Source organism: Rattus norvegicus, chromosome 12 (assembly GCF_021556685.1).
Source record: "Rattus norvegicus strain SHRSP/BbbUtx chromosome 12, alternate assembly SHRSP_T2T, whole genome shotgun sequence".
NCBI classification, from domain to species: domain Eukaryota; kingdom Metazoa; phylum Chordata; class Mammalia; order Rodentia; family Muridae; genus Rattus; species Rattus norvegicus.
Genome location: NC_141545.1, coordinates 42,024,929 through 42,052,171, shown reverse-complemented (window position 1 = coordinate 42,052,171; position 27,243 = coordinate 42,024,929). Strand labels below are relative to the sequence as shown.

The 27,243-nt window shown below is 48.5% G+C and overlaps 1 protein-coding gene and 1 long non-coding RNA gene across 12 annotated transcripts; one reads left to right on the top strand and one right to left on the bottom strand.

Moving 5' to 3' along the window:
* Window positions 1-1,441: 1,441 nt before the first annotated feature.
* Window positions 1,442-6,425, top strand: LOC148002336 (uncharacterized). The gene is made up of 2 exons (XR_015634844.1): window positions 1,442-2,364; window positions 2,495-6,425. It is a non-coding gene; the product is annotated as an uncharacterized LOC148002336 (long non-coding RNA).
* On the bottom strand, window positions 1,622-21,292 carry Mapkapk5 (MAPK activated protein kinase 5). Of its 11 annotated transcripts, none has more exons than XR_015634126.1 (14): window positions 20,539-21,292; window positions 16,149-16,222; window positions 15,027-15,102; window positions 14,241-14,338; window positions 12,831-12,939; window positions 11,579-11,668; window positions 10,342-10,437; window positions 9,495-9,575; window positions 7,506-7,693; window positions 4,571-4,691; window positions 3,569-3,898; window positions 3,204-3,325; window positions 2,153-2,257; window positions 1,622-1,809 (listed from the first exon to the last, which is right to left on the bottom strand). XR_015634126.1 is itself a non-coding variant. In XM_087579196.1 (14 exons), exons 1-14 carry the CDS (start codon window positions 20,572-20,574, stop codon window positions 1,715-1,717), a joined length of 1,416 nt encoding a protein of 471 aa, XP_087435322.1. In that variant the 5' UTR covers window positions 20,575-21,292; the 3' UTR covers window positions 1,622-1,714.
* Window positions 21,293-27,243: the final 5,951 nt, after the last annotated feature.

The following is a 27,243-nucleotide window of genomic DNA, read 5'->3' as shown; positions in this document are numbered from 1 at the left end:
GACAGGCACAAGAGAGCAAGTGTGGCCTCCTTGATGACCTAGGGGACAGGCATTCACTGAAAAAAACATGCCCTAATCCAATCTCAGATTCATTTTTCTCGCTGGAAATTTTGCTTAAAATTGGTTTTCCTCAGGCTGGAGAGATGGCTCAGAGGTTAGGAGCACTGACTGCTCTTCTAGAGGTCCTGAGTTCAAATCGCAGCAACCACATGGTGGCTCACAACCATCTGTGATGGGATCCGATGCCCTCTTCTCTTCTTCTGGTGTGTCTGAAGACATTGACAGTGTTACCTAAAACAAATAAATATTTAAAAAAAAAAATAATTGGTTTTCCTCTGCTAAGTGAGTTCTTGCTACCCTGGAAAGTACCACCACCTCTCACAGCAACACCACTCACCTAAGAGTAACAGCCTTTCCTTCCTCTGCAACCCCCAATGACACTGTTGTTCTTCATGAAGTCAGTGGCATCCTTCTGAAGAATAAGGACACCTCCGGTCTAGGAGCTAGGAAGTGACAAAGCCCTGTGGGATCCTTTTGATCGCCGAGGACTCAACACAAGTGAACATCTGAGACACAGGGCTTGCCCCACCTGTGACTCAAGTGTCCATTAGCTCCTCGGGCTGCCAACAAAGCCAATCGCCAAAACAGCCCTAACCTACCACAGCAGAAGGACTGGCTGTGCCTCTATACACAACATTAGCAAGGAAGCAGCTCCTTTCTGGGCCATAATTCTATTTCCTGAGAATAAAGGATACTGAGGAAAATAAACACTGCTGGGAGGATGTCCTAAGTCTAGGCAGAAATACTACTGTGGACAGCCACAGGAGAAACAACCAAAGAGTGGGTCCTCTGATGCGGTCTCTCAGCAGCATCCTCGTAGGGATCGGTCAGGGGGCAGGGCAGGCAGTGACTGCCGTCCAGTGAAGCCAGAGCAGAGGCCAGCCGGTACCAGGACGGCAGAGAAGAGTAACCCAAAGCCAACCCCAGTGAGCCTCGGGAACACACCACACCCGACAAGGATGACACCAAGTAAACAGCTGGATTTTTCTAGATCAGGAGCGAGAAGCTAAGGCCATGCTCCTGCTTTTCCACCAGCAGTGGCTCCAGGCCCAGGAATGTATGTGCATCCTGGGAGCTGTGGCAGGCAGCTGACAACCCTTGATGCACAGAAACACCTCAGCACTAGGACTCATCCAGCCAAGGTGCAGGGAGCAGCCACCCAGGGCGAACGGGAGTTGAGTGAGACTCCACAATGCTCACTGGGCAGAAAGTACGGTGTGGCTCCTTTACCTACCTCTGGTTGGTGTTTACTTGATGACTTTTCTTGACGATGTCATCTTACTACACTTGATCTTAGCCAAAAGGCCGAGAAGCGATGACAATGTCATCTTACAATGTGAGACTCAACCACCCTACGCTAATATATGTATTGGAATTGAGCTTTTTTTTTTGGTTCTTTTTTTCGGAGCTGGGGACCGAACCCAGGGCCTTGTGCTTCCTAGGTAAGCGCTCTACCACTGAGCTAAATCCCCAGCCCCGGAATTGAGCTTTTTAAGGACAGTAACAGGTGACTGTTAGGAAACTCTGAACCTAAATCTATACGGCAACTTTAAGCAACAAGGAAATGAAATTATGATTTATTAATTTACATAAAAATTACTTTTTACATTAAGGAATAATTTTTCCAATTGTTAAAAACAGTTTGAAGCGGTTCCTACTGGGGCTCGTGGGGAAGGGTCTGCTCTTCGATCACCTGCTTCACAACCTCTGCCAGCTTTAATCGGTCCACTTTATCTGTGAATCCACGACCTGAAAAGCAAGAAAAGACAAAAGTCAACACAACTCCTTCCGAGCAAGATCCACCCACCCACACTGCCCAGCAGAAGTCCAGGTGCCCTGCTTTCCGGTTCTCTAAACCAGAGATCACTCTGTCTGGCAAAGGACTCACCCATACCCAAGCACATAAAAACTCCCAAACATGTATAAGAAAGCTACAACCAGGTAGAATGATAGGCCAAAACCAAAACAGGAATGTCACAAAGGAGCAGATATACCGACGCCCCTCCCCTATCCCCCTTCCAGGCCCTGTCCTCACTGAGCTCTGGCCTCAGAGACTATCTGAGTCTAAGCACAGGGCAGGGGTGTGTCTCACCATTCCAGCTAAAACTCTGCAGCGCGTCCCGCAGGAGTTTGCACTCCCGGTTGTACTTCCAGGCCTCCTGCATTACCTCATTGAGCTTCTCATCTTCATTCTCTCCTGTGGGCAAGAATGGAGAAGTAGTTTCACTTTTCTGGAGCATCGTGGGATTTTAGTGTTAAAAATGGAAGGATGTGCTATGCTGTCCAATTCATTAAGAAACCATAGTTCCGGGGTTGGGGATTTAGCTCAGTGGTAGAGCGCTTGCCTAGGAAGCGCAAGGCCCTGGGTTCGGTCCCCAGCTCCGAAAAAAAGAACCAAAAAAAAGAACCAAAAAAAAAAAAAAAGAAACCATAGTTCCTAGTGACTGGCTCCCCAGGGCTCTAGGCTGACTACTGTCACTGAGCTTTTCCTAGTTTCCATTTTCACGCAAATGTGATGACACCCCAGGCTGAGTGCTGGGAGTTAGAAAACATTCTGAGCAAAAACATCTGGCCAAGAGAAGGAGAAAGAAAAGGCTGTGTGTCCTACCCTTTTCTTAACAACCCCTGCTTCAAAACACTCAATTTCTCTGAGTGCTCTTAAACCGCACAGGATTTAGGGAGACAGGTTGACCCAACTTTCTGTGGCCCCATCTAATATGAAGCATCTCCATCAGCTGACAACAGCCCCTCACTTCACAGCCTGCTGAATCCCAAGGAAGTTGCAGCAGTGTTCTCACACTCAGATACGCAGTGTGTCATGTTCTGGGAACGGTGCAGATGGCTGAACGCTATCCTTGGACCCTGCCCACCTCTCCATTCTTCTCCCTCTACTCTGTGCCTTCATTGTGAAAAGAAGACAACAGACACGGGCCCCATCCGGCACTGGGGATTAAGCCTAACCTAGAATGTCAGAGCAGACCAAAGATACAGAAGTAACCACGTGTCTACACTCACACTGCCTGTATTTACTAGTAATGTGGACTCCTTCATACATGTACTTCAAAAAGACAAATCACAAATTGAATCTGATCCTCTTGTCATACACACGTGCACACACGCAGAACATTAGTAAGTGGCATGACCTTTACCAGCCTGGGGAAGGATGCACTGGGCAATGACATCGCGAAGCTTTTCCAAGGCAACATTTGAATCCTCGACTCCATTCTCATGGTCGTGGATATAAACACCATCCTTTGGCTTGGAGCTTTACACATGTGGGGAATGACAAGAGCAAGGTCAGACCTCAGAGCCCAGATCCAAATCGGGACCCCAGGACATTCAGAAAGTAACTACAGAATGTGTCCCACTCCTAAGGTAATTTAGAATGTCGACACTTTTGACACTTTCTTTCCATAGGAAGTCAAAGAGGGCAGACGTGGCTGAGCGCTCAGCACTCACCATCAACCGCGCCTGTCATGATAAAGATCAAAGAGGCGCGCTCACTTACCCCAGTAGCTTCCTCTTCCTCAGAATGGGGTTGTTCACAGAGTGCAGGGGTTTGAGGCTGACTTTGAGGTCCTGGATCCTCATGTTTGCCAGCTGCTCGGCATGAGCCTGCTGGATCCCTGCAACCACTGCCTGCATGTGAGACTGCCATCAGCTCAAGCCTGCCTTCGGGACCTTCTTGTTTCTGCTATGCCACCCATGTTCATCTTCAATTCCTGGACTCGCATGATTTGCCAACCTAAGCTTCCCAAGTCAGTGCTGAGTGTGGTGTGTCACTGTGCCTGACTTTGGCAGCTTGTGTCCATTTGTTATTTGGCCCTTAAAAGGTGGTCTAAGACAAAGGAGAAGCACAAAGCTGACATTTGGTCGGGCAGTGGCCTCTCCCTCACGATCAGTGGACAGCAGACTGCCCATAGGCCACCTCTCAATTACTCTTCTCCCTTGGCAATGGGGACAGAAGTTTCAGTAAGAATTACTAACAGTGGTGGGCGGCAGATGGCTCGGCAGTTACGAGCACACTGTTCTCACAACTTCAGTTCCCAACCCCTGTGTCAGGCAGCTCACAACCGCCTGTAACTCCAGCTCCAGGATCTGTTACCTTCCTTCTGGTCTTGAGGCACCTTCTCGCACATGGCATACAGATAAAACAACAAAACATCTTCATATTCCTCGCAACAGTAAGTGTAAGGGTCTCTGCCTTCTTCCAGAATGATCTACATCCTCAGAGATATCCCTGTTTCTGAATCCCCACAGCATGGACGATCTGGTTTCTAAAATCCTCACTTTGTTTTGTTTGCCTTTAGAACCAGCCTGATTTCAACACCTTGCAGGGAGGGTCTTTATGCTCTGTGCCACCAAACCCACACCCGAAGTGGAGAGGACATTCCTGTGAGCCATCTCCTGGATCTTGATTTTTCAGGAAACACATACTTGCCACGGTTTCCCTCTAAGCACCATATTCAGTCACCCCAACTTCCCCTTCTCACACTTCCTTTTCACACACCTTATCCATCATCAGCTGAGCAGAGGGTAGCACATTATCCAGGGCCTCTGTCGAGTTGAGCCAGGGATGGTCCAACACCCCCTCGATTGTGAGTCTTTCCTCTGGTTTGACCTTTAGAAGCCTTCAAAGAAAACATACCAACAGACACAACATGCATAAAATGTCCCCAAAAGAAACAAAGGAAGTTCTTGGGCTGAGCTCCAAATAGCCTTGGCTTCTTCTGACTTTCTCCTAACTCCTCCCAGCCTGGAGCTTCTGGGATCAAGGCAGGATGGGACGCTAGCCACATGTAGTGCTTATGGATATATTATGGCTGAGGTTTCCTGGGCAGAAGATTGAAAGTGGTACCAGATTAAAAATGGTACCATAAGTTTGTTCAAAAATACTTCAGAGCACATCGCACGCAGGATTCAGGAGGGAAGCCAACAGGCCTATCTGTGTTTAATCCCCAGCTGAGGTCTCTGGGAAAAAGCTTAAACTACTTTTAGCTGAGAGAAGCTGTAGCACAGCTAAGGGTCATGTAGTTTCACACAGGAGATTGTTATCTAAGATGTAACCGGATCCCACCTGATGGTAGGACCCGGCCTCTCTATATTCCAGCCAGTAACCACCACCAACAACCAGCACACGGCACTGTCTAAGCCCAACAGTCTCTGGACCAGCCACAATTTGGTCAAACTTTGTGACCTCACATCCATTCACATAGCTTACCCCAGCACACTCCCACACTCTCTCAAACACCACCTCATTCCAAATGTCTGAGTCAGGATACACCTACATCCCCTTGGAGAGACCCCGGCCAGTGAGAGATCCTTATGTCAAGGAAAAAGCAGAGGAAGAAGGGGGGGGAGGGATATGGATGAAGGTCTGAAGAATGCCCTCTGACCTCTATATGCATGCATACCTACACTCAGAAGAGGACACCGAGGGCTGGGCATGTGGTGTGGAAGCAGTATGAAGACTGGTGGGAAGTCAAACCCTGCTCTTACACCGGCAGAAAAAGTCCTTTATATAGTTTAGGAAATAGTCCCTCTTTATAACACACTCCCTAAACAACCACCTCACTTTTTTTTTTAAAAAAGATTAATTCGGGGTTGGGGATTTAGCTCAGCGGTAGAGCGCTTGCCTAGGAAGCGCAAGGCCCTGGGTTCGGTCCCCAGCTCCGAAAAAAAGAAAAAAGAAGAAAAAAAAAAAAAGATTAATTCACATATGTTATGTATAGGAGTACACTGTAGCTGTCTTCAGACACACCAGAAGAGGGCATCAGATCCCTTTACAGATGGTTGTGAGTCACCATGTGGTTGCTTGGAATTGAAGTCAGGGCCTCTGGAAGAGCAATCAGTGCTCCTAAACGCTGAACCATTTCTCCAGCCCACCACTTCACTTTTTAAACCTTTTTTTGTTTCGATATAGGGTCTCTGTAACCCAAGCTGGCCTTGAATTTATGATTCTCCCACCTTAGCCTTTCAATGTTGGCAACACAGGCAGGCATGAGCCTGCCTAGCACAGCTCACGCTGGAAGGGCTGCGGTCAACAGGACAGTTCCCAAGCACAGCCTCTGCCCTGCTTCCCTTCCTCTCAAACCCCAAAAGGAAACCATGACCCCGGCACAGCAGCGCTTTCCACACGGGCAGGCAGAAGAAAATGTGTGGAGTTCAACTCTGCTTTCTATCATCTTCTGAACCAACCCTTATGCAGTCGCTATCCCTGACTCTTTAACATTCACTTTTATGTATGAAATTCTGCCATTTCTGGGGTTGGGGATTTAGCTCAGTGGTAGAGCGCTTGCCTAGCAAGCGCAAGGCCCTGGGTTCGGTCCCCAGCTCCGAAAAAAAAAAAAAAAAAAAAAAAGAAATTCTGCCATTTCTATGCATGGGTGTCGTGCCCAAGTAGACCGGAAGAGGGCATGAAGCCCAACAGAACTGAAGTTACAGGGAGTTGTGGGCCACTATGTGGGTGCTGGGAACCTAACTCTGGACGAACAGACAGTGCTCTTAACCAATGAACCATCCCCTCAGCCCCTGCTATCCCTAGTGCTTACTGAATCCCCATCTCAGAGTTTGTCAGAGCCCCCATCTAGCAGAGAAGACTGGGTGTGGCCCTGAGACCATCACCACACTCTGCAACAGTAGAAAAGGGACAGAAGGTCAAAGGGGCTGTCCTGAAAGCCTAGCATCGGATCCACCCCTGCTGGCTTATGTGTGAGAAAGACACAGGCTGGCATCGGATCCACCCCTGCTGGCTTATGTGTGAGAAAGACACAGGCTGGCATCGGATCCACCCCTGCTGACTTATGTGTGAGAAAGACACAGGCTGTCACTGGATCCACCTCTGCTGGCTTATGTGTGAGAAAGACACAGGCTGGCATGGACTGTGCACGTCTGCACCAACACTATGCGTCTCAGTCCAACCTCATTACGCAGGGAGTCCTAGGCCAGCCAGAGCTAGAACAAGATCCTATTTCAAAGCAAAAGCAAAAACAAAACAAAATGACAAAAGAAAATGAGGAGGGGAGGGGAGAAGGACACAGCAGGAGGCTGGTCACTTAGTTCACACCCATGGAGACTGGCTGCAGGGCACCCCCAGGCTTACAATCCTGGGACATAATCTAGGGATAGAATAGAAAAGGAAGAGAGTTCCATTTTCTATAAATGAATAAGGAGTATAAATAAGGAGAACTTTTTTCTCTTGTTCTGGCTTTTCAAAATAGGATCATTCTGTAGACCTGGATGTCCTGGAACTTATTCTGTAGAGCAGGCTTGGCCTTGAACTTGCAGAGACTCACCTGCCTCCCTCCGCCTCTGCCTCCCAAGGGCTGAGGTTAAAAGTCCGCACCACCAGCCTGGCTAAATGAGGAGGCTCTAGGGACAGTGTAACAGGAAGCTGCCTCCACTTTAGGGCTCCCCAGCCACCCTCCCCGCAGCCCCAGACTTACTTCCTCACCACGTCTTTGGCCATCTCTGAGATCTGGCTCCACTCTTCCTCCGGGAACTCAAAACTCCCTGTCATGATCTTTTTCCGCATGTCCTTTGGGATGGTCCGACTGTGGTGTTTGGAGTAAAAAGGAGGGTATCCGCATAGCATCACATAAATTATCACCCCGAGGGACCACAAGTCACAGCTCTGAAACAAAACAGAAAATAACCACTCCTATTAGAAATGAGCTTCAAACTAAGGTTCAGGTGTAGCCCCAACACACAAAGGCTAAAATCACCAAACTTCACAAGGACAGTGACAGCTGGGGCACCTGTGAGGCACCATGTACCACATGCATATGAGGCCAGCCTGGAGCAAAAGAGCAGTAGCTAAAAGCTAGCTCCCACTTCGGCATACACCGTGTCAACGTGGACCGGGGAGGACAGAGAACAGCGGCTGAGCACATGGAAGTAAGATGGTGCCAAGATGGCATAAGCCACTTCGAAAAGGCCAAAGTAGTGTGACAAAGTTTGGAGGTCAAAAGACACTCTGTTGGCCACACATGACAACTGTGTCCTACTCTATTCTCATTAAAAGATTCTATTTGGGGCTGGAGAGGTGGCTCAGTGGTTAAGAGCACTGGCTGCTGTTCCAGAGGTCCTGAGTTCAATTCCCAGCAACCACATGGTGGCTCACAACCATCTGTAATGAGACCTGATGCCCTCTTCTGGTGTCTGAAGACAGCTACGGTGTATTCACATACATAAATAAATTTAAAAAAAAATTCTATTTGAATTGTAAAACAAACAAAAAAAGTCAAGAAGAAAAGAAGACCCTGTTAGAACGAGCAGAGTGCTCTCCAGCTACAAGTCCTGCACAAGAGTGGAGGGTTGGGTCACATTTACAACACCCATCTCTGTAACAGTTCTGGTGAGCCTCGTGCAGAGAGGCGCTTAGTCCAGAGCCACTGTCAGCTCGGGTGGTGTCTAGGTCTGTGGTCACATGCCCTAAAGGCTACACACCATACAAGCTCCATCAGATCAGGTGCACAGCAGGCCGAGGGTCCTCCCAGTGAGCCATCTGCATCAGGGTGCTTTGATGTTTTGTGCTGTGTATGTCTGTGCATATGGGAGTGGGGGTATACAATGCCCATGCACTATGCATCTGAGACCAGAGCACGTCTGGTGTCCTCTAGCACTGTTGGCACTGTCCCCTTGAGAAGGGGTATCTCACTGAACCTGCCCTTTTCTGGCTAGGCTAGAGGTGGCCTGCAAACTCCACAAATGCTATGACTGCTCCTGTCCAGAGTGCAGTTTAAGCTGGGCAGTGGTGGCACACGCCTTTAATCCAGCATTCAGGAAGCAGAGGCAGGTGGGGCTCTGCAAATTCAAGGCCAACCTGGTCTCCAGGGCGAGGTCCAGGACAGCCATAGCTACACAGAGAATCCCTATTTTGAAGCCTATTTTGAAGCAAATGCAGCTTGGTGGCCACAGAGCTGGAGCACGTGGATGCACAGCAGCTATCCCAGGCCACTGTCACCCACAGTTAGTGTGCAGGGCCCAAAGAGCAAGTCCACTTCAGAATCTGTTCACAGCTACTCCAAGACCCATGTCCAGAGACGCTGGCCTCACGGGCTCATGGCTCAGATCAGAGAGCACCACGTAACCAAGCACTTGCTATGCTCAGAAGACACCGTCCACATTAGACAGGAGCTTTTTAAAAATGTGCCTTTTTATCTTTTTCAAATTGTCATTTCATGAAGTACCAAAGAATGGTAATGTAAACCATCAGTGTGCTTTTGAGTTTCAGATTCTCAAAAATGGCCTTTCTGTCTAAAATGAATGTCAACCGTGTCACTTCACTGCCATCACGGGATCACTTTCTATATCTCGTCAGATTAGAATCTTGGATTCCAGGTCACGTGCTGTATTCCAGCTGCTGCAGCATCATGAACATCTCACAGAAGAGCCACTGAGTCCACTGGGAAGGAGCCAAGCACCTCCCTTACCTTGTTGTAAGTGTAGGGCGTTGGCGAGGTAGGGATGAGGCCAGACTTCTCCTTCTGGTGCCTTCTCTGTGCTTCCAGTACCTGGAAAGGAGTTGGGCCAAGAGTTCACTGGAGATCACATCACCAGTGTTCCACAGCTTCAGCCAGACGACAGGGAGGCTAAAGACAAATGGCAATCAACAATACAGAAAGAACCCTGAGATAACCCTCAGCCTGGCATGCTGGTGCACTGAGATAACCCTCAGCCTGGCATGCTGGTGTAACCTTTAGGCCCAAGTCTGGTATACACAGTGGGGACACAGCTTTAGGACATGGTGAGACCCTGTCTCGGCAATAAAACCCTTCACCAAGTAGCGGGAGCTCACGCCTCTAATTCCAGCACTCGGAAGGCAGAGGCAGATGGATCTTTTGAGTTCAAGGCTAGCCTGGGTCTACAGAGTAAGACAGCCAGGGCTCCCCAGAGAACCCCTTTTCATGTCCTCAAGCCCAGGACAACACCTATCTTCCCCCCAGTACTGTTACCAGTCAGGATTAACTGGGGCAGGCCTCCGTGTCTTACGTAACGACTAGCTCCAGCCAACAGTCTTTCTACCCAAATGAATACGGGAAGACAAGCAGCACTAGGTCAAACCCACAGTAGGCGCAGGAACCTCTCGTCAGCTGGCAGTGGTGGTGTACGCCTTTAAATCCCAGCACTAGGAGGCAGAGGCAGGCACATCTTAAAGTTCAAGGCCAGACTGGTCTACAGGGTGTTCCAGGACAGCCAAGGCTACACAGAGAAACCTGGTGGGGGAGGCCTGGGTTCAAGCAAGTTGGCAGTACATCCTAAAGAAGAGAACATGCTTACCTGAGGTGCTACATAGTAAGGGGTAAACTGGGGCGTCATCAAATCACCTTGGTCAACTTTAGCAAACCCAAAGTCACATAACTTCACAGGGGCGTCCTGAAAGAAAACAAACTGAAGTTAACACCACATAGTTGTCAGTAAACACTTTATGGAAGCCAGGTGTGGTGGCTCATGCCTGTAATCCTAGCACTGTACTCTGGGGCAGGAGGATTACCATGAGTATGAGACCTGGCCTGGACAGGGCATCTGGAAGCTGTTCTTGGTGGAGGGCTACAGAGTGCTCAGCACTTAGGAGCACTTCCTGCTCTTGCACAATGCCTGGCTGTGGATCCCAGCACCCACCCATGGGTCAGCTCACAACCACTGTAACTCCAGTTCCAGGGTATCCAATGCCCTCTTCTGGCCTTCACAGGTACTGCATGCACCTGCAGGTAAAACCCTCATACACGTAAAAATCAATCAGTAATCTAAAAGTAATAGAGAAGCAGGAAATCTATGTGGTCAGCCCTGACTAATACCTGTGAGTTCAAAGCCTTAACTACGGCCCTCCTCTCAGATTAGCCATGAGCTTCATGGCAACCAGAGCAACTGACAAGCAGCATATGGGGGGCAGGAATACAAGAGAAACACCGCCTATCAAGCTAACAGCAACTCAGACCTGACTTTCAAGGAACTACGTGACAGTGTGTCAATCCCTGCCTCTCCCCAAAGCTGTCCAGATAATAGTGCAAGTTTGTAAGTCCAACAAATATATCTGCACCATCCAAATCACCCATGCCATGGGTGTGCTGACATTTCTGAGCCCCTAACAAGGAAAGAGTGGGAAACTAAAGTATGAGAAGCCCATGGCTAAAACCTCCTGTGCACACCAGCGGGGCGCGTACACCTGCAATCCCAGCTAGTTTACATGGGTTCCAGGCCAGCCTGGTCTACAAAGCAAGACAGTATGACAAAATTTAAAGCAGCCTGAGGATGTACATCAGTTGGCACAGTGCTGTCCTACTGTGTGCTGAGTCCTGGGTTCAATCCCCACGGTGACATAAACTGAATCCGGTGATGCATACCTGGAATCCCACCACTGGAAAGGAGGTGGAGGCAGGAGATGGAAGTTCAAGGCCACCTGCGGCTACACAGTGAGTTCAAGGCTGGCCTGGGACAGGCAGACTCCAGCTTAGGAAGAAACAGAACAAAACAGAACACAGTGACAGCATCAAACGAAGAAAGCAATTTTTCTCACCAAAGAGTTATCCTTGAAAAGCAGATTTTCAGGCTTGAGGTCTCTGTGCGCAATGTTTAGCAAGTGACAGTGCTGTAGAGCCAGGGCTATCTGGAAAAGGGCACAGTGGACCAGTGGCCTCTTAGAAAAGCACCATCTCTAACACCCCTAGTGTGAAAGCTCAACACAAGAGAAACTAAGACAGACTGGGACACCAAGAAACAGAAATACATCGGCCTTAGTTTAACTAAAACTTATATTTACTAAACAAGCATGCCGACAAAGGGTCCTGCCAGAATAAAGCAGAGGACACATCCCATAAGATGGATGCTGGGGCCATCCCTTTACCTATGCTGTGACAGGTACTGTAGGGAGCCACAGGCAGCAGCCCTCAGTAGGAAGGGCTTCCTTGTGGACAGCAGAGCTGCTCCTCCCGGTACCTGCACCCTAGAGAGCTGAATGGTACCAACACCTTCCAACCAGCCAGCTCGACTTCCTACCTCACAACAATGCATCCAAGTAAAGGGCAACAGCTTTTGTTTTACAAATGATCACATCTCAGCCTTTAGTCTTAGTATTGAAAAGTGAACAGTCTAACTAAAGTTAAATAGTTCCTCAACCCTGTGATTCCTCTCAGCACCTCACATAGTGGTTACTCCTAGTCAATGAGAAAGGAGGCGTCCAGAGACACCGGAGAGTGGAGGGTGGAGAATCTGCAAGCTTTCTTACAGTGCTAACCGCTGCGCCCCGTGCTTTCCTATTGTCTGCTTGCTTGGGATGAGGACGGACCTGAGGTTTAGCTTGTCACCTCTATGAGGGTACTGTATGGGACAAAGTATTTCTACAGTAAACATAGTAGAATATAAGTAAGAATCACTCACTATTACAAAAACCTGCAGAAATGATAGGTGACTTAGGCAAGAAACATCTTGGGCACAAACGCCTGAGGACAAGTTTATACTTAAGGCCTTTCAAGTGGTATCAAATGCATCAGAAGCTACCTGCCCACAACTGTCCACAGTTAAGACAGTGGAGCAAACTCTCACAGCAGCCCTTGGGCAAGGTGACAAGCAATTAAAAATACAGTCCTCCCTCCTAAAGTATAAAAGGAGTCAGTGGCACTTTTAGGAAAATGTCCTTTCTGATAACAAAGCAGGCAATGAGAGGCCAAATGGAGCTTTTGTTTAAGCTTCCCTTCCCCCAATGCGATTGTACTGCTTAACAAGGTGGTCGCAGTTTGGCTGTGCCCGCCTGCCCTCCGGGGTTGACTTGCCTGCTTTGTTACTTGGCTGGCTTGCTTCTCTGTAAAGTGCCGGTGCTGGCTGATTCTGTGAAACAGCTCGCCCCCTTCCATCATCTCCATTACAATTAAGAGTCGAGCCCTGTTTGAAAGCATTTGATTTTGTTAAGTTTAAAAAAAAAGAAAGAAAGAAAGAAAAGAAAAAGGGAAAAAACAAAAGCAAAGAAAAAGAAAAACCCTGAAGCATCAAACACTGACCTAAAGTGACCTCATCTACAATGTGCAGCCACTCTCCGAGTGCACATAGGCCAGCCACTACAGTGCAATGGCTCTCACAGTCTTAACCAAAAGAAAGAAAAAGGAAGAGAAAGAAAGAAAGCAAGAAAGAAAGCATGAGTTTCTGGTTCCTCTCCCTCACATAAACTCAAAGTGCTTTCAAACATCGGAGCACACGGTGGACCACACCGACCTCTCACTGGCTTTAACAGCACAGCTCCTGTACCCTTTCTACTGTGCACCCCCAGCCTCTGAGACACTGGTCTCCCAGGCTGCCCTTACACAGGCTCTTCTCTGTAAAGTTCTGAATGCAAGGGAGGAGGCGCCTTGCTCACTGCCCCTCAGACTCCACCTCAGGTGCTTCCCAAACTCCTGCAACTAGAACAAGGATGGCTTCTTTTTTCAAAAGGCAAGTCAGGGCAGGCCCTGGGGCGTTTCTGCTGTACGGCTTCTAAGACTTGGCCTGGAATGCTGGAATGACATTTAGGCCCTTCCCGCCAATTTGAAGTAGAACCTATTTCAATTCCTATTTATTTATTTAGAACATAGTCTTACTATGTAGACTAGGCTAGACTGGAATGTATGATCCTCCTGCCTCAGCTTCTCAAGGGCTAGGATTATAGACATGCACCACTATACTTGGCTCTTTAATGTTTTCTTTTTTTTCTTTTTTTTTTTTTGGTTCTTTTTTTCAGAGCTGGGGACCGAACCCAGGGCCTTGCGCTTCCTAGGCAAGCGCTCTACCACTGAGCTAAATCCCCAACCCCTTTAATGTTTTCTTTTGCTTTTAACTACACACACACACACACACACACACACACACACACACACACACACACACACACACGATTAAATCCAGGGCCTTAGGTATGCTTAGCACTACATCACTAACCTATAATTCCCAAGCCCCAAACGTTTTTTGAAAAGAGAAAGTAATCAAAATAATGGTGGAGAAGGGGAGCAAATGAAACAAGATTCCCCAGAGGCGACTGAGAGAACCTGGGGATGAGAGCGGAGGCACTGGTTACATAATCTAGCATTTAAAACACAAGAGAAAGAGGTAGGGAAAGGAGAGGAGGGAGGGCAGGGCAGGGCAGGAGAAAAGCACTAGTCTACAACTATGACTTCCACATGGACATGTATGGTGATGGCCCTGTTCAGTCTTACCTGGGGCTGGACTCATGAGGGAACTGTACACTGTTAGCAAACACTTCAATAATCTCAACTATGTTGGAGTGTGTGGCACACATCATGTGCAGGCGCACCTTAAAGAGAACACAGGAAACACCATCAAAAACTGACCACACTCGGCCTACTTCTGTAGAAATCCTTGTCACCTAGAATACTAGGAAAAGTATTTTCCTGTCCAGACCATTGGCCTCCTCCATACAAATAAAACTGCACGGGGCTGGGGATTTAGCTCAGTGGTAGAGCGCTTACCTAGGAAGCGCAAGGCCCTGGGTTCGGTCCCCAGCTCCGGAAAAAAAAAAACAAAAAACTGCACTAACAGATGCACTACGCCCTCTATTAACAAATGACAACGTGCACAACTCACTATTTCACATTCCTGCTACTAATGTAAACTGTGAGGTGAGTGAAGACTGCACGCCAGCTCTCCACATCACTGGAGCACTCGACATGGTAACATGAAGAGAGGAAGTATAGACAGTCTTTACACATCTCTTCACTTTCCAGAGAGCTACCTGCCTTAACTGTAAATACATATATATCCTAAGGCTCTAAGAACATTTAAACAAGGGCTGGACAGACAGCTAAGTGGTTAAGGGTGTCTCCTGCTCTTCCAGAAGAACAAACTTCAGTTCCCAGAGGGTGAGCCCACACTGTCTGGAGCAGTAAAGCATCTAATGGAGTTTTCAGGCCTGCAGAGGAAAGACCACCCCCTCTCCCTCTGTGCGTGCGTGCGTGCGTGTGCAAGCCAAATAAGGAACATACCTCATTTCTAGCTTTTGGACGATCGAGAAGAATTTTCAGTGCAAACCGTTCTTGAGTAGATTTCTTTACACAGACTCTAGGTATAGAAAGGAATCACAATGGTAGTCAGGATCTCCACAGCAAGTTCCAGGACAGCATGGCCTAACAGACCCTGTCTCAGACACACAGGCAAAGGAATACAAACAATGTGCCCTGAGCAGCAGGTGGCAAAGGTGAAGTCTCCTGCTGTCTGCTCAGCCACGGAGCCACACTAGAGTCTCAGCCTCAGCAGGTAATGTCAGCTCACGACCAAAGGACTGAAGAAACGATGGCCTCTCAAAAAGGCCAGTCTTATTTCCTAACATTTTTATTTCTTTCTATTGTATGAATGTTTTGCCTGCATGTAAGTCTGTTCACCGCCTGTTCCCTGTGGAAACCGATAGAGGGCGTCAGATGCCCTGGAGGAATTACTGGTGAGCCAGTTTATGGGTCCCAGAAATCAAACCCAGGCCTCTGCAAGAGCAGCTGCAGCTCTAAACCTCTGACCCACCTCCAGCCCCACCTTTTACATCTTTAGAATTACATTAAATTTTTTTATTTCATGTGTGATGTACATAAGGAGGTCACAGAGAAACCTGCAGGGATCAGTTCTCTCCTTCCAGTATTATTATTGGACCAGGCCATCAGAATTGTAACAAGAACTTCTACCCAACAACCCATCTCACTGGTCCAAATATCTTAACGTCTTAAAATCAGCCCATAATACTACAGACCGTGTGACTTTACTACTTAGCTGTTTCTAGCTATGAAACACTAACTACAGGCCTTTACCAAGGGGCCAGTGAGATCCACAGGACCTACACGGGGGAAGCGAACCACCTCCTGAAAGTCATCCTTAGACTTCCACACACTCACTCATAAAAATGCAACAAACAGATTATGAGGACGGACCTGAGGTTTAGCTTGTCACCTCTATGAGCTGGGGTAGCTCAGTGGTACATGCTACTACAACAATTCAAAGCCAAATAAAAACTGCAATTTAAACTCAGGCCAACTCTGATGGCGCATCGGGTGCCTGTGGCTCAAAGCTCACTTCCTATGTCTGTTCCCAGAACACACACCCACTTTTCCACATTGTCTTACCTAACCGGACCACTAATTCCAGCTCCCAGTTTCTGAGTCCAATTGATACTATATTCTTCTAAAATGGAGGTCTCCTATTAAAAAGAAGAAGATGAACAGGAGAGGCAGAGGTAACTCAACTGTAAGCTACAGCCCTGCCTCAGCGCCTCCCAGTCCGCAGGCTTCACAATCGCACACTTGTTCACATGACTGCCATCTCCTCCCAACCACTACCTCCCGATAACACAGGTTCAAGAATAAGAGAACTGCAATCCACCTTCGTGGTCTATTTAAGTAGACAAATGATGCTTTAGACAACGTATGGAACAAACATTAGGACTTTAGATAAGTGGCAGAACACTTACCTAGCATATGAGAGGCCTTCATCCGCCTCCAGCACCACTCATGTATTCAAATGTACAGCACAGTAACTTGTGAGTCTTCACTACGACAATCAAGTACACTTTCTTTTTTTTTTTTTTAAATTTATTTACTTTATGTATGTGAGCACACTGTCGCTGTCTTCAGACACACCAGAAGAGGGAATCGGATTCCATTACAGATGGTTGTGAGCCACCATGTGGTTGCTGGGAACTGAACTCAGGTCTTCTGGAAGAGCAGTCAGTGCTCTAACCGCTGAGCCATCCTGCCAGCTCCACCTGGCACTCTTTTAAATCTTAAAAACTGAGAGTCCAGAAAACTGTGTCAGGTATTAATAGAAGCTTACATCCTTGAACAAACTGTTCAACTTGTGTGGATGGGAGAGTGGTGGTTTGAATATGCTTGGCCCAGGGAGTTGGCACTATTAGGAGATGTAGCCTTGTTAGGGGAAGTGTGTCACTGCAGGGGTTGACTTTGAGACCCTGCTCCTGCCTGGAAGACAGTTTGCTCTTGGCTTCCTTTGGATTAAGATGTAGAACTCTAAGCTCCTCGAGAACCATGCCTGCCTGGACGCTGCCTTACTTCCAGCTATGATGATAGGGGACTGAACCTCAGAATCTGTAAGCCAACTCCAGCTAAATGTTGTCCGTTTAAGAGCTGCGGTGGGCATGGTGTCTGTTCACAGCAACAGAAACCCTGAGTCAGGAGTGTGAACTCTCAGGCCTAATCTTACCAGGCTAAGGATGTACCTGACAGCAGAGAGTATCCCATCCACATTAGAGATTGAGGTTCAAACACTTGCTTTCACAGAAGGAAGCATGGCACTTTCTAGACCACTTGTCCTCAGTAATGACCCACTATCACCATTTGAGAATGTTTAAATAAAAACAACCCAATGTCCAGGATGGAGTGGATCAAGTATGCATTCTCCATTCATCTCTCCCTGGTAGGCCATCAACATTCAGTAACAACAAAACAGGCAATTCTCATACTCATGGTGTGAAGGCAGGCAACTGCTTTCCATGAATATATTTAAAGCTGGACAAAATGTCAAAACAAGACTGTCAGCCAGGAGGGCTCTCTGCTCTACTCCCAGCACGCAGCAGGCAGAGGCAGGAAGGCTTCTCTGAATACAGGACAACCTAATCAACAATGAGTACCAGACCAGGCACAGCTACACAGTGAGACCCAGTCAGTTGTCAGTTTTACAACGGTATAAACAAACTGAGAACTGTCTGTTTCTTAAACCCACTAGAAGTGAGGTCAAAAGCAGCAGCCAGCCTGGCTCCTCCAGCTTCTACCCTCTGTGCAAACTGCCCAAAACAGTCAGTGGGGTTGCTTGCCCCCAGCACAGAGCTGTGTGACAGCCAACAATGCTGTTGTTCTAGGGGACAGGGAAGAAAACAGAGGGCAGCATAGGTGAGACCAGGTAAATGTGGGAGAGAAGGCACAGCTGTGCTGAGCTCAGAGACAATGGCCCTGGCCAGGAATGCAGAATATGTGGGCAAATTGCTACACAGAGCCATAGAATGAGGCCAAAGTGAGCCCTCGTGAAACTGATACATGGACAGGAGGGAATCAAAGGCCAGTGAAAAATCTAAAGCCAAAAGTGACTTTGCAAATCAGCTCCATTCTGAAAGGACTCCAGAACCACAGGGGTTGAGTGGCAGGGGGTAAAAGCCTCAGAAGTTCTCAGCCCATATCAGAGGCCAAGAACAACAACCCTGATCTGACATTAGCATGCACAAGGAAAATAAATTTCCCTTTAATTCTAGGCAGCTACAAATACGGGAAGAGTCAGAGTCCAGAGTCACTATGTTATGGAGTGTCCAATTTTTCTACAAAAATAGTAGATATATAAAAACACAAGAACTTATCATCTTATGTGGTGCTGTGGGAATCAGCAGCAACTATCTCTGACTACTGGATACAAATTGATCCGCTTTGAAAAGATATAATGGGGGCTGGAGAGATGGCTCAGCGGTTAAGAGCACCCGACTGCTCTTCCAGAGGTCCTGAATTCAATTCCCAACAACCACATGGTGGCTCACAACCATCTATAAAGAGATCCAATGCCCTCTTCTGGTGTATCTGAAGACAGCTACAGTGTACTTATATATATATAATAAAATGAATAAATCTTTAAAAAAAAGAAAGAAAGAAAAGATATAATGGACTCTGTTTTGTTTTGAGACAAGTCTCACTATGTAGCCCAGGCTGGCTTACAACTCTCTATGTAGACCATGCTGGCCTTGAATTCAGAGTTCCAGGCCTCTGCCTCCTAAGAGCTTAGCTTAATGGTGTGCCTCCCCCTGTCCTACCTTTCTGTTTTTAATTATGTGTGTGCTCTGTTGGTCAGAAGAAGGTGTCAGATCCCTCAAAGCTAGTTACTGACTGCTGTGACCGTGAGCCACTAGTGTGGCCACTAAAAACCAAATTGGAGCCTCTACAGAAGCAACCCATCCTCTTAAGCACTGAGCCATCCATCTCTCCAGTCCTCAAGAAAGAGTTCCGTTTTTTGTTTATTTTTTTTTAAAGTATGCCCAAAGAGGATTCAGTAGCACCTGCCAACAAGCTGACTCAAATCCTTGGACCCCACATGACAGAAGGAGAGCCAACTTCCATGTGTGTGCATATGTACCCACATACATACATACATACATACATACATACATACATTCATACATACACCGACACACATACACTTAAAATGACTAAAGGACAGTAATATTGATACCAAGACAGAACTAAGGACTTTTCATTTCTCTTTTGTTTTGTTGAACTGTTTTTCCTAAATGACAAATAAAATTGTCAAATATCCAAAAACATGAAGAGTGTTGACCCAAAACAAAACTGTTACTGGCAATTAAAAAAAAAAAATCTAAACAAAGTGGACTTCAGTGGGCGGGGGTGGCACACAACCTTTAACCCCAGCGCTCACTCAGGGAGGCGGAGGCAGGTAGGTCTCTGAGTTTGAGGCCAGCCTGGTCTACAGAATGAATTCCACAACAACCAATGCTGTACAGAAATACCCTCCCTCAAAAAACCAAAAGGACAGAAAAGAAAAACAATCTCTTTTACTTGGGCCAGACTTGAGTTATTTTAATTTATGTACTTATTTATAGACAGAGTTTGTAGCTCCAGGATGGCCTCTTAACTCTGTGGCCAAAGACAACCCTGAACTTTTTCTTCTTTCAGTTTTTGGGTGTGTGTCCCCAAAGATCAGAGACAACTTGCCAGAGTTGGCTCTCTCCAACCATGTGGGTCTAAGGATCTTACTCTGGTAATCAGGCTTGGGCTCAGGCTCCTCCTACCCGCCAAATATTAAATCATAGCATTGGCCGGAACCCTCAACTGATCCTCCTGCGTGGGGGGATGACAGACTTCCACCACCGTGTCAGTTTTATGCAGTGCAAGGGAGCAAACACAGGGACTCATGCCTGGCTAAGTACTCTACCAGCCGGGCTATATTCCCAGTCCCATTTGGGATAGTTTTAGAGTACTGGGCACTTTTAACTCCTCAGAAGTAAACTCTTGGTTCTTGAGAGTAGACAAGAAGACAGAAGGATATGAAGGCACAGAGGAGGGAAAAGCCAAAGAATAGGTTTTGAACAAAGGTAAACCAACTCCTGAAGCTAAGGTCTCAAACAAGCTTGTTTCAGACCCATCAGGAAGGATCAGAGCCACTGCCAAGTGTTGCAGTGGATCACCAAGAAGCACTTGGAAGCGGTGGAAAGATGAGAGTCCTAAGAAGCACTCTGAATTCTACTCATATCAAGTATCTCCACACTACTCAACTTCGTTCTAGCTGAGCACAAACTGTATCAACCAAGGAAACTAGAGAGAACCAGAGACTCACCCTACATAAGCAAACACTCTGGGCCTTCAAAAGCGATCCCCTTCCCGGGAAGTCTGAAACCCGAACTTACTAGGTGCTAGTGACTAGAACCTCTACCGCTCATCCAAATTCTCTCGATTTCCCAAGGCCGACGCCGGACACAGTAGGAGATGAGTTGCATCTCCCGCTTACCTTGATGGCTTTCTCCATGTTGCTATCCTCCGACATGCTCCCCTGGGCTCCCACAGCCCGAAGCGGCGAAGGCTGCGCGGCTGTCCGGTCCCCTGGCAGCCGAGGAAGCAGAGGGCTCGGAGCTCGGGTCCCCGGGACTCCGGGAGATGGGCAGCGCCCGCCCCTGGGGACCGGAGGAGATGAAGGCCCGGGTGCCGGCTCGGCTTCCACAGGCGGCTCTAGGCTGGTGGGGGCGGTGGCGGCGGCAGCGGCGGCGGCCCCTGGGGACAAGCCTTTGTGCTGGGCCCCGCGCAGCCGCTTCCCGGCCTCATCCCCAGCCGGGGAGGCAGGCTCCCGGGGCAGGGCGAGACGGGGAGGGGCCCGGCCTGGAGCGCCGTGCGGGGGTTTTGCGGGGCCGCCGCTTAGGCCCGGGCTCGCCAGGTCCTGAGGAGAAGTCTGCGCCGCCGCCGCCGCCGCCGGCACCAGCACCGTAGCGAAGCCGAAGCCGAGCCCCCCGCCGCCGCTGCCGCTACCGCCGCCGCCGCTCCCACCGCCGCTCCAGCGCCACACATCGCCGGGACGCCTGCGCCGGGCAGCCCGCCGGCCGCCCGCCCGCGCCGCACCCTCTGCAGCCCCATGCCACCCCTGTTGCCGCCCGGCTCTGCTACCACACAGCGCCGCGCGCCCCTCGCCGGCATCCGCCGGGCTTTCCGAGGCTTCCCCGGGCCGCGTGGTTGATGTGCAGGCGCCCGCCGGGCCCTCCCCGGGGCGCGCCGCAAGCAGCACAGGCCCCCGGGCCTTCCACTACTGAGGCGCTAAGTTAATGACGTAAGAGGGCGCGACGGCTGGCTTGCACGGTGAGAAGCGGAACGCAGGCGGGACGCATGCGCGGGAGGCCGCTGTCTTGTGTCCATCCAGAAAAAGCCTGTGACTACAGCCAAGGAGTAGTCAGGGAACTGGGACAGTGACTTGGGACGTACAGAAACCTTGCTATGTGGGAACCAACCGGATTGTGCTTGTCTTGTCAGCTGTTTGCGGGTCGGGATGTAGCTGCCTGCTACCGCCCCCTCAAGCACCCCGAGGAGTTTCCCTAGACTTGAAAGGGGGAGAGAGGGCGAGTTCGTGGCTTCCACGCTGACAGTCTTAGGACTAGCCAGTTTATGAAGCAGAATTGAAGGCTTTATTAAATATTACTTAAATGGAAGTTTATCCATGAGAAAGTCATAAGAGATGAGAGTATAAAGAAAGGAGTTTTAGTACTCGTCCTTTCTGTTAGATTTCTGAGGCAGCGCAAAAGGACAGACAGGGAGCAGAAAAAAGATGGGAGCCTGACCTTTAGCAATAAAGACTGTGTTTACTGTTGCGCACAGCAGGGGGCATACTCCCCTCTAGTAAGTTGGACTAGTTTAGCAAAGGAAAAGGCTGGCTTCCTCGAGCCTTTACAGTGAGGGGCTTAAGAATGAAGAAATATGGGGGAGGGGCCACTCCCCATTTCATTTTATGAAATTATCTAAATCAGTTTAGGAATTAAAATCAAAAGTTCCGAATTTGGGCCAGCAGAGGCCTTTATCCAATGTGTATTGAGGCTAGATTGGGACCAAGAGCTGAGCAAGTTAGTTTCTTGAGGTCTCCCAGATAGAGCTCTTTTAGATTAGCCTTCAGCCAGGCTAACTGTCGTTTGGAATGGGCAATTTGGAACCCACGGCAGGTGTGTAACCAGGTAAAAAGTTGAGCCACCCAGGGGCATTCCTCAGATTTTTGATTAACCAAATATAATGAGCATAGTTTTTTTGTTTGTTTGTTTTGTTTTTTTTTAAGACTTTAAACCTGCAAAAATAGTCTAGTTAGGAACTTCACTACACCTACCAAAGCTGCACCTGATAACCAGGACCCAATCATTTCACCCAAGATACACAGCCCTAGAACCCCATGGTCCCCACTGGACAGTATATAAACAGAGACCAAGAGCAATGTTCTGTGCATCTGGAGAGACCTTGATCAGCCCTGCAGCTGGATCATTTTCCCCAGGGTCCTGACCCTGTTATGTCCAGTTCTCGGGAACCCCAAAACACAGCTAGAAATTGCAACACCGATGTAATAGGCAAAGAGTTTTATTATGTGAGCCCAGACCCGGTTCCCACTGTCCTTCCTGCTGCACAGGTTAGGAGACAACCCCTAAAATCTAGGAGTTTGAGGTATATAGGAGGATGCATAAACTGGGTTTCTAGACTCCTAGCGTTACGTGATTGGGTAGGGGAAAAGGGAGTGCCGTCCTTCAAACCCAATAGCGTTTGTTCAGACAGGCAGGCAGAATTGCACAGCTAGAAAAAGACCTTTTTGACCTGGGAAGAAACAACTTATACTGCTATCAGAGACCATCGTGTTTTTATGACACGGTCACAGCTGCCTGAGAATACTTAATCGCCTCTTTCCCATAGCCCAAGAGTGAGCTTTATCATTTCAAGGATACTAACTCCTGTGTCCTTCAAAGGTCGGAGCCATCAGCGCAGGAGAGTGCTGTCATGAAAGAAGGATCACGATATTTGATATTCGGGTGCCAGATTGCCCTCTTCAAAGGCCCAAGGCTTCTATATTAGGGAAAGGGGGAAGAGGATACTGACTGCTCTGGCTTGGCACAGGGGCAGGAGAGTAAAGGATTTGGCAGAGATGGGGAAAGGTTTCCTGTGTTTCTTCAACCCTTGAATCAGAGACCACTATTACAGACAGCACCTGACCTTTAGCTAATGTGGCATACAGGAGAGCAACCTAATTAATAAGAAAGACATACCTTGCTATAACAACTAGATGTTATCTACTTTCTTGCTCACCATAAATGTGCTTAGAAGCAGGGGGTCAGCCCCAATCTCCCACATTTCCAGGGGTCGAGAGACCAAACAGTATGTGAAAAGTTCTAGAGCTTTCTGCCATGCAAGTCAGGCAGGCCAATGAAGAGTCCCCAAAACTCCAGCAAGTGAACTCAGCTGGTGGAAAGCCTCTGGAACCTTCGAGCCAGTCTCAGAGATGGAGGGGCCCTCACAGATTGCCAGATTGCCTTGGAGTTAGGTTACCTTGTCCAAACACTTTGGCTGTGTTGGATCCATGGTCCCCTTGGAGAGTTGGCCTCCCGTTTGGTTCAGACTGTGTCAGAACGAGACTGAAGATTGAGAGAGACGTCTCAGAGAGACAGCGTGGCACTCTGGGGCATAGGACCAGGGAGCAGAGGAGATCAAGGGAGAGCTGGTGAGAGCTGCTGTTCAGTCTGAACTGCAGAGCTCTGATGCTCCCTTGACTACAGCTCTCATGGTTCCCCTTTGCCAGCTGCTGCAGGCTAACTGCATCCTAATGGCACCACATGTTAACAAAGGAGGGTGTGCTTGTGGGAAGGCTCAGCTCCCTTATGGATCCCAGATTCCCTTTCTGAGTCTCTGACCTGTTAAGATTTCTGAGGCAGCTCAAAGGGACAAGAAGTAGTAGAGAGAGAAGGCCTGACCTGGGACTGTGTTTATTGGCAAGAAGCAGACGCTTCCTGTGGGAGAGGAAGGGGAAAGATGGCTGCAACCCTTTATATGGGGTCTACAGGCACGTGCAGATGTTTGAAGCCTGTTCTACAGTTCCTGTAGGATTGCCACCTGAGTCCTTCTGCCACACCAGCTCATACAACAGCCACACTTCAAGGCCTTGACTGGACTTCGCCCTCATTGCGAACAGCCAGGAAGGACACTGGGGAGTGGACTGCCCTCGGAGGGACCAGCCCCTGCCCACTCCGATCGGATGATGGCCTGGTGTGACTTCTTTCATGCCAGCTACGATCTCTGCCAAGGGAGTCTCTGTAGACACCCTGCCCCAGCCCTCTTGCACACCACAGTTAAAATTACATACCCTCACCACCATGAACTGACCTTGTCAACAGGACTGTCTCTCCCAGTAGTAATAGACACCTGTCCTAAGCTCTTTTCACAGGGCCCTCCACTATCAAAGCCCCCACTTTCCTTTTCTTCACAGATAGGGGATTTACTCACAGGACCCCTGCTTTGAGCACACCCTAGAAACCTTTTGTGATGTTATTTCCGATACAGGGTTTCTCTGTTTCCCAGCTACCCCAACAGTCAAGTACTGAGGTAGGGCACAGATAGGTGGACCAGAGGCTGGTGACCTCTGACTCTCTCTTACAGTTCTGGGGACAAGAGGCTGATAGCTTCTGGCAACTTAACTCTTGCTATTCTGGGGCCAAAAGCTAGCTTTTGACAATTAACACCTGCTGACAGCAGCTGGGGATTAAGAAAAGGAATTTAGGGGGTTGGGGATTTAGCTCAGTGGTAGAGCCCTTGCCTAGGAAGCACAAGGCCCTGGGTTCAGTCCCCAGCTCCAAAAAAAAGAACCAAAAAAAAAAAAAAAAAAAGGAATTTAGTTACTTGGACTCTTTAATTGGACTGGGGCCTCTCAGGTGAGAGGCTCTGAGTTCCTTAATTCTTTGTGAGCCAGAGAAAAAAAGATCAGGCACACAAACACACCGGATGAAGCACAGGTTTCTACCTCCACTTTGTGGTTCTTAGTTTTATACTTTCTCAGTATAGTTGATTACGTGGTTTTCTAAGCAGTTTTACACTCTGTACGTTCATAGTAAGTTTAAGGAAATAGTGCACGTCATAGATTGACAAGGTTTAAGGAGTTACCATAGACTTGTTGGGCTGGGGGTTGGGGATTTAGCTCAGTGGTAGAGCGCTTGCCTGGGTTCAGTCCTCAGCTCTGGGGGGGAAAAAAAAAAAAAGAATTGTTGGGCTGGAGAGATGGCTCAGTGGCTCAGCGGTTAATAGCACTGACTGCTCTTCCAGAGGCCCTGAGTTCAAATCCCAGCAACCACATGGTGGCTCACAACCATCTGTGATGGGATCTGATGACTTCTGAAGACAGCTACAGTGTACTTATATACATGAAATAAATACATCTTTAAAAAGAACTAGGGAGTGGCCCTATTAGGAGGGGTGGCCTTGTTGGAGGAAGAATGTCACTGTGGGAGTGGGCTTTGAGACCCTCCTCCTAGACAGTCTTGTTTGCCCTTGAAACAAGATGTAGAACTCTCAGCTCCTCCAGCACCAGGCCTGCCTGAACATTGCCATGTTTCCCACCATGATAATGGACTGAACACTCTGAACTGTAAGCCAGCCCCAATGAAATGACGCCCTTCATAAGAGTTGCTTTGGTCACAGTGTCTCTTCACAGCAGTGAAACCCTAAGTCAAACCCCAAGCCCAAATTGTACTGCAGAGCATAATAAAAACAGCATGCAGCCTTTAATCTCAGCACTGGGGAGGCAGAGCCAGGCGGATCTCTGAGTTCCAGGCCAGCCTGGTCAATACATTGAATTTCAGGACAGCCAGGGTTACACAGAGAACCTAGAACCTGTCTTGGGGCCGAGAGGGCTGGGGAGAAGGAGTCCCAATATTGAAACATTTAAAGATTCAGTTTCATTCAGGTATGGCGACATACAACCGTAATCCAAGCACTCACAAGACAGAGGCAGGATCTCTGTGAGTTTGGCCCAGCTTGGTCTACATCATGAGTTCTAGGACAGCCAGAGCTACACGGTGGGACCTTGTTTTGAGAAAAACAAACAAGCAAACAAAAGTTGAAAATCTCTCAACTGTGAGCCCCTGTAAAATCAAAATAAATTAAGCACTTTTTTCAAGAAGGAAGAACCAGGATACAGTCAACAAAGCAAAAACCAAACTAACAGTGTAAATAACTCAGTACCCAAGGTCTGCAGGCATCACCATCTTCTGATTTCCTCTAAAGAGCTTACGTCTGCCCCTTGTTCCTTGTTGTGCTTGTTCCGCCTCAACTTCTTCACATGACCCCTTCAGTCCCTGGGCTTTCAACTGCACCTTCACCAGTAGCTTCTCCTGCGTGCCCAGCCTCAGCTGCTCTTCATGAGCCCTTTATTCATGCCTTCAAAACCAGTACCACCTGGGCGACCCTCACACATAACCAAGTACAGCTGCCAGCATGAGGTACAACCTTGGCTGTCTCTGGAACACAGTTCTGTGCTCTCAGAAAACACTTCCCAGAATGCTGCTGCTGATCTCATTTGGCATTGGGGATGGGGGTGGAGACAGGTTTTTCTCTGTATCTCTGGTCTCTGGCTGTCCTAGAACCTACTCTGTAGACCAGGCTGGCCTCAGACTCTGAGATTTGCCCTACCCCTCCCCAGCCCTCCCTAGCCCTCCCCAGCCTTCCCCAGCCCTGGGGGGGGGGGGGTGATGAGATTAAAGGTATGCACCAACACCGCCTGGTCTCTTCTTTTCTTTTAAGATTTATTTATTATATATAAGTGCACTGTCACTGTCTTCAGACACACCAGAAGAGGGCATCAGATCCCATTACAAGTGGTTGTGAGCCATTGTGTGGCTCAGGACCTCTGGAAGAACAACCAGTGTTCTTAACCACTGACCCACCTCTCCAGCCGGATCTTCCTCTCTTCAACCTGTCTCTGTAAAGCTCTCCCAATAAAACTTCCCCCGTAGGCCCCTCCCCCTCCTGCTGTCAGTTACTGAGTCCAACCTGTCCTCACTGCTCTGACATCCTCACTACCCTGATGAGGTTTGGCCGTGCTGTGAACGGTAATGCTAAGTGCGCCCCGTTTCCCCCGCCCCCAGATGAGAGTCCACACTAGACACATAGTAACACTATGTGACCCTTGCCCCAAGTTCTTTCTGACTGGTAAATAAAG

Bases quoted from the DNA above. Each gene is read 5' to 3' on its own strand.
- Mapkapk5 (NM_001164043.1), bottom strand. From the start codon at position 20,574: ATGTCGGAGGATAGCAACATGGAGAAAGCCATCAAG. The intron at 15,103-16,148 runs GTAAGACAATGT...TTCTATACCTAG, and splicing joins GGAATTAGTGGTCCGGTTAG to AGTCTGTGTAAAGAAATCTA. The intron at 11,669-12,830 runs GCAAGTCAACCC...GCCCTTTTCCAG, and splicing joins CCAGCCAAGTAACAAAGCAG to ATAGCCCTGGCTCTACAGCA.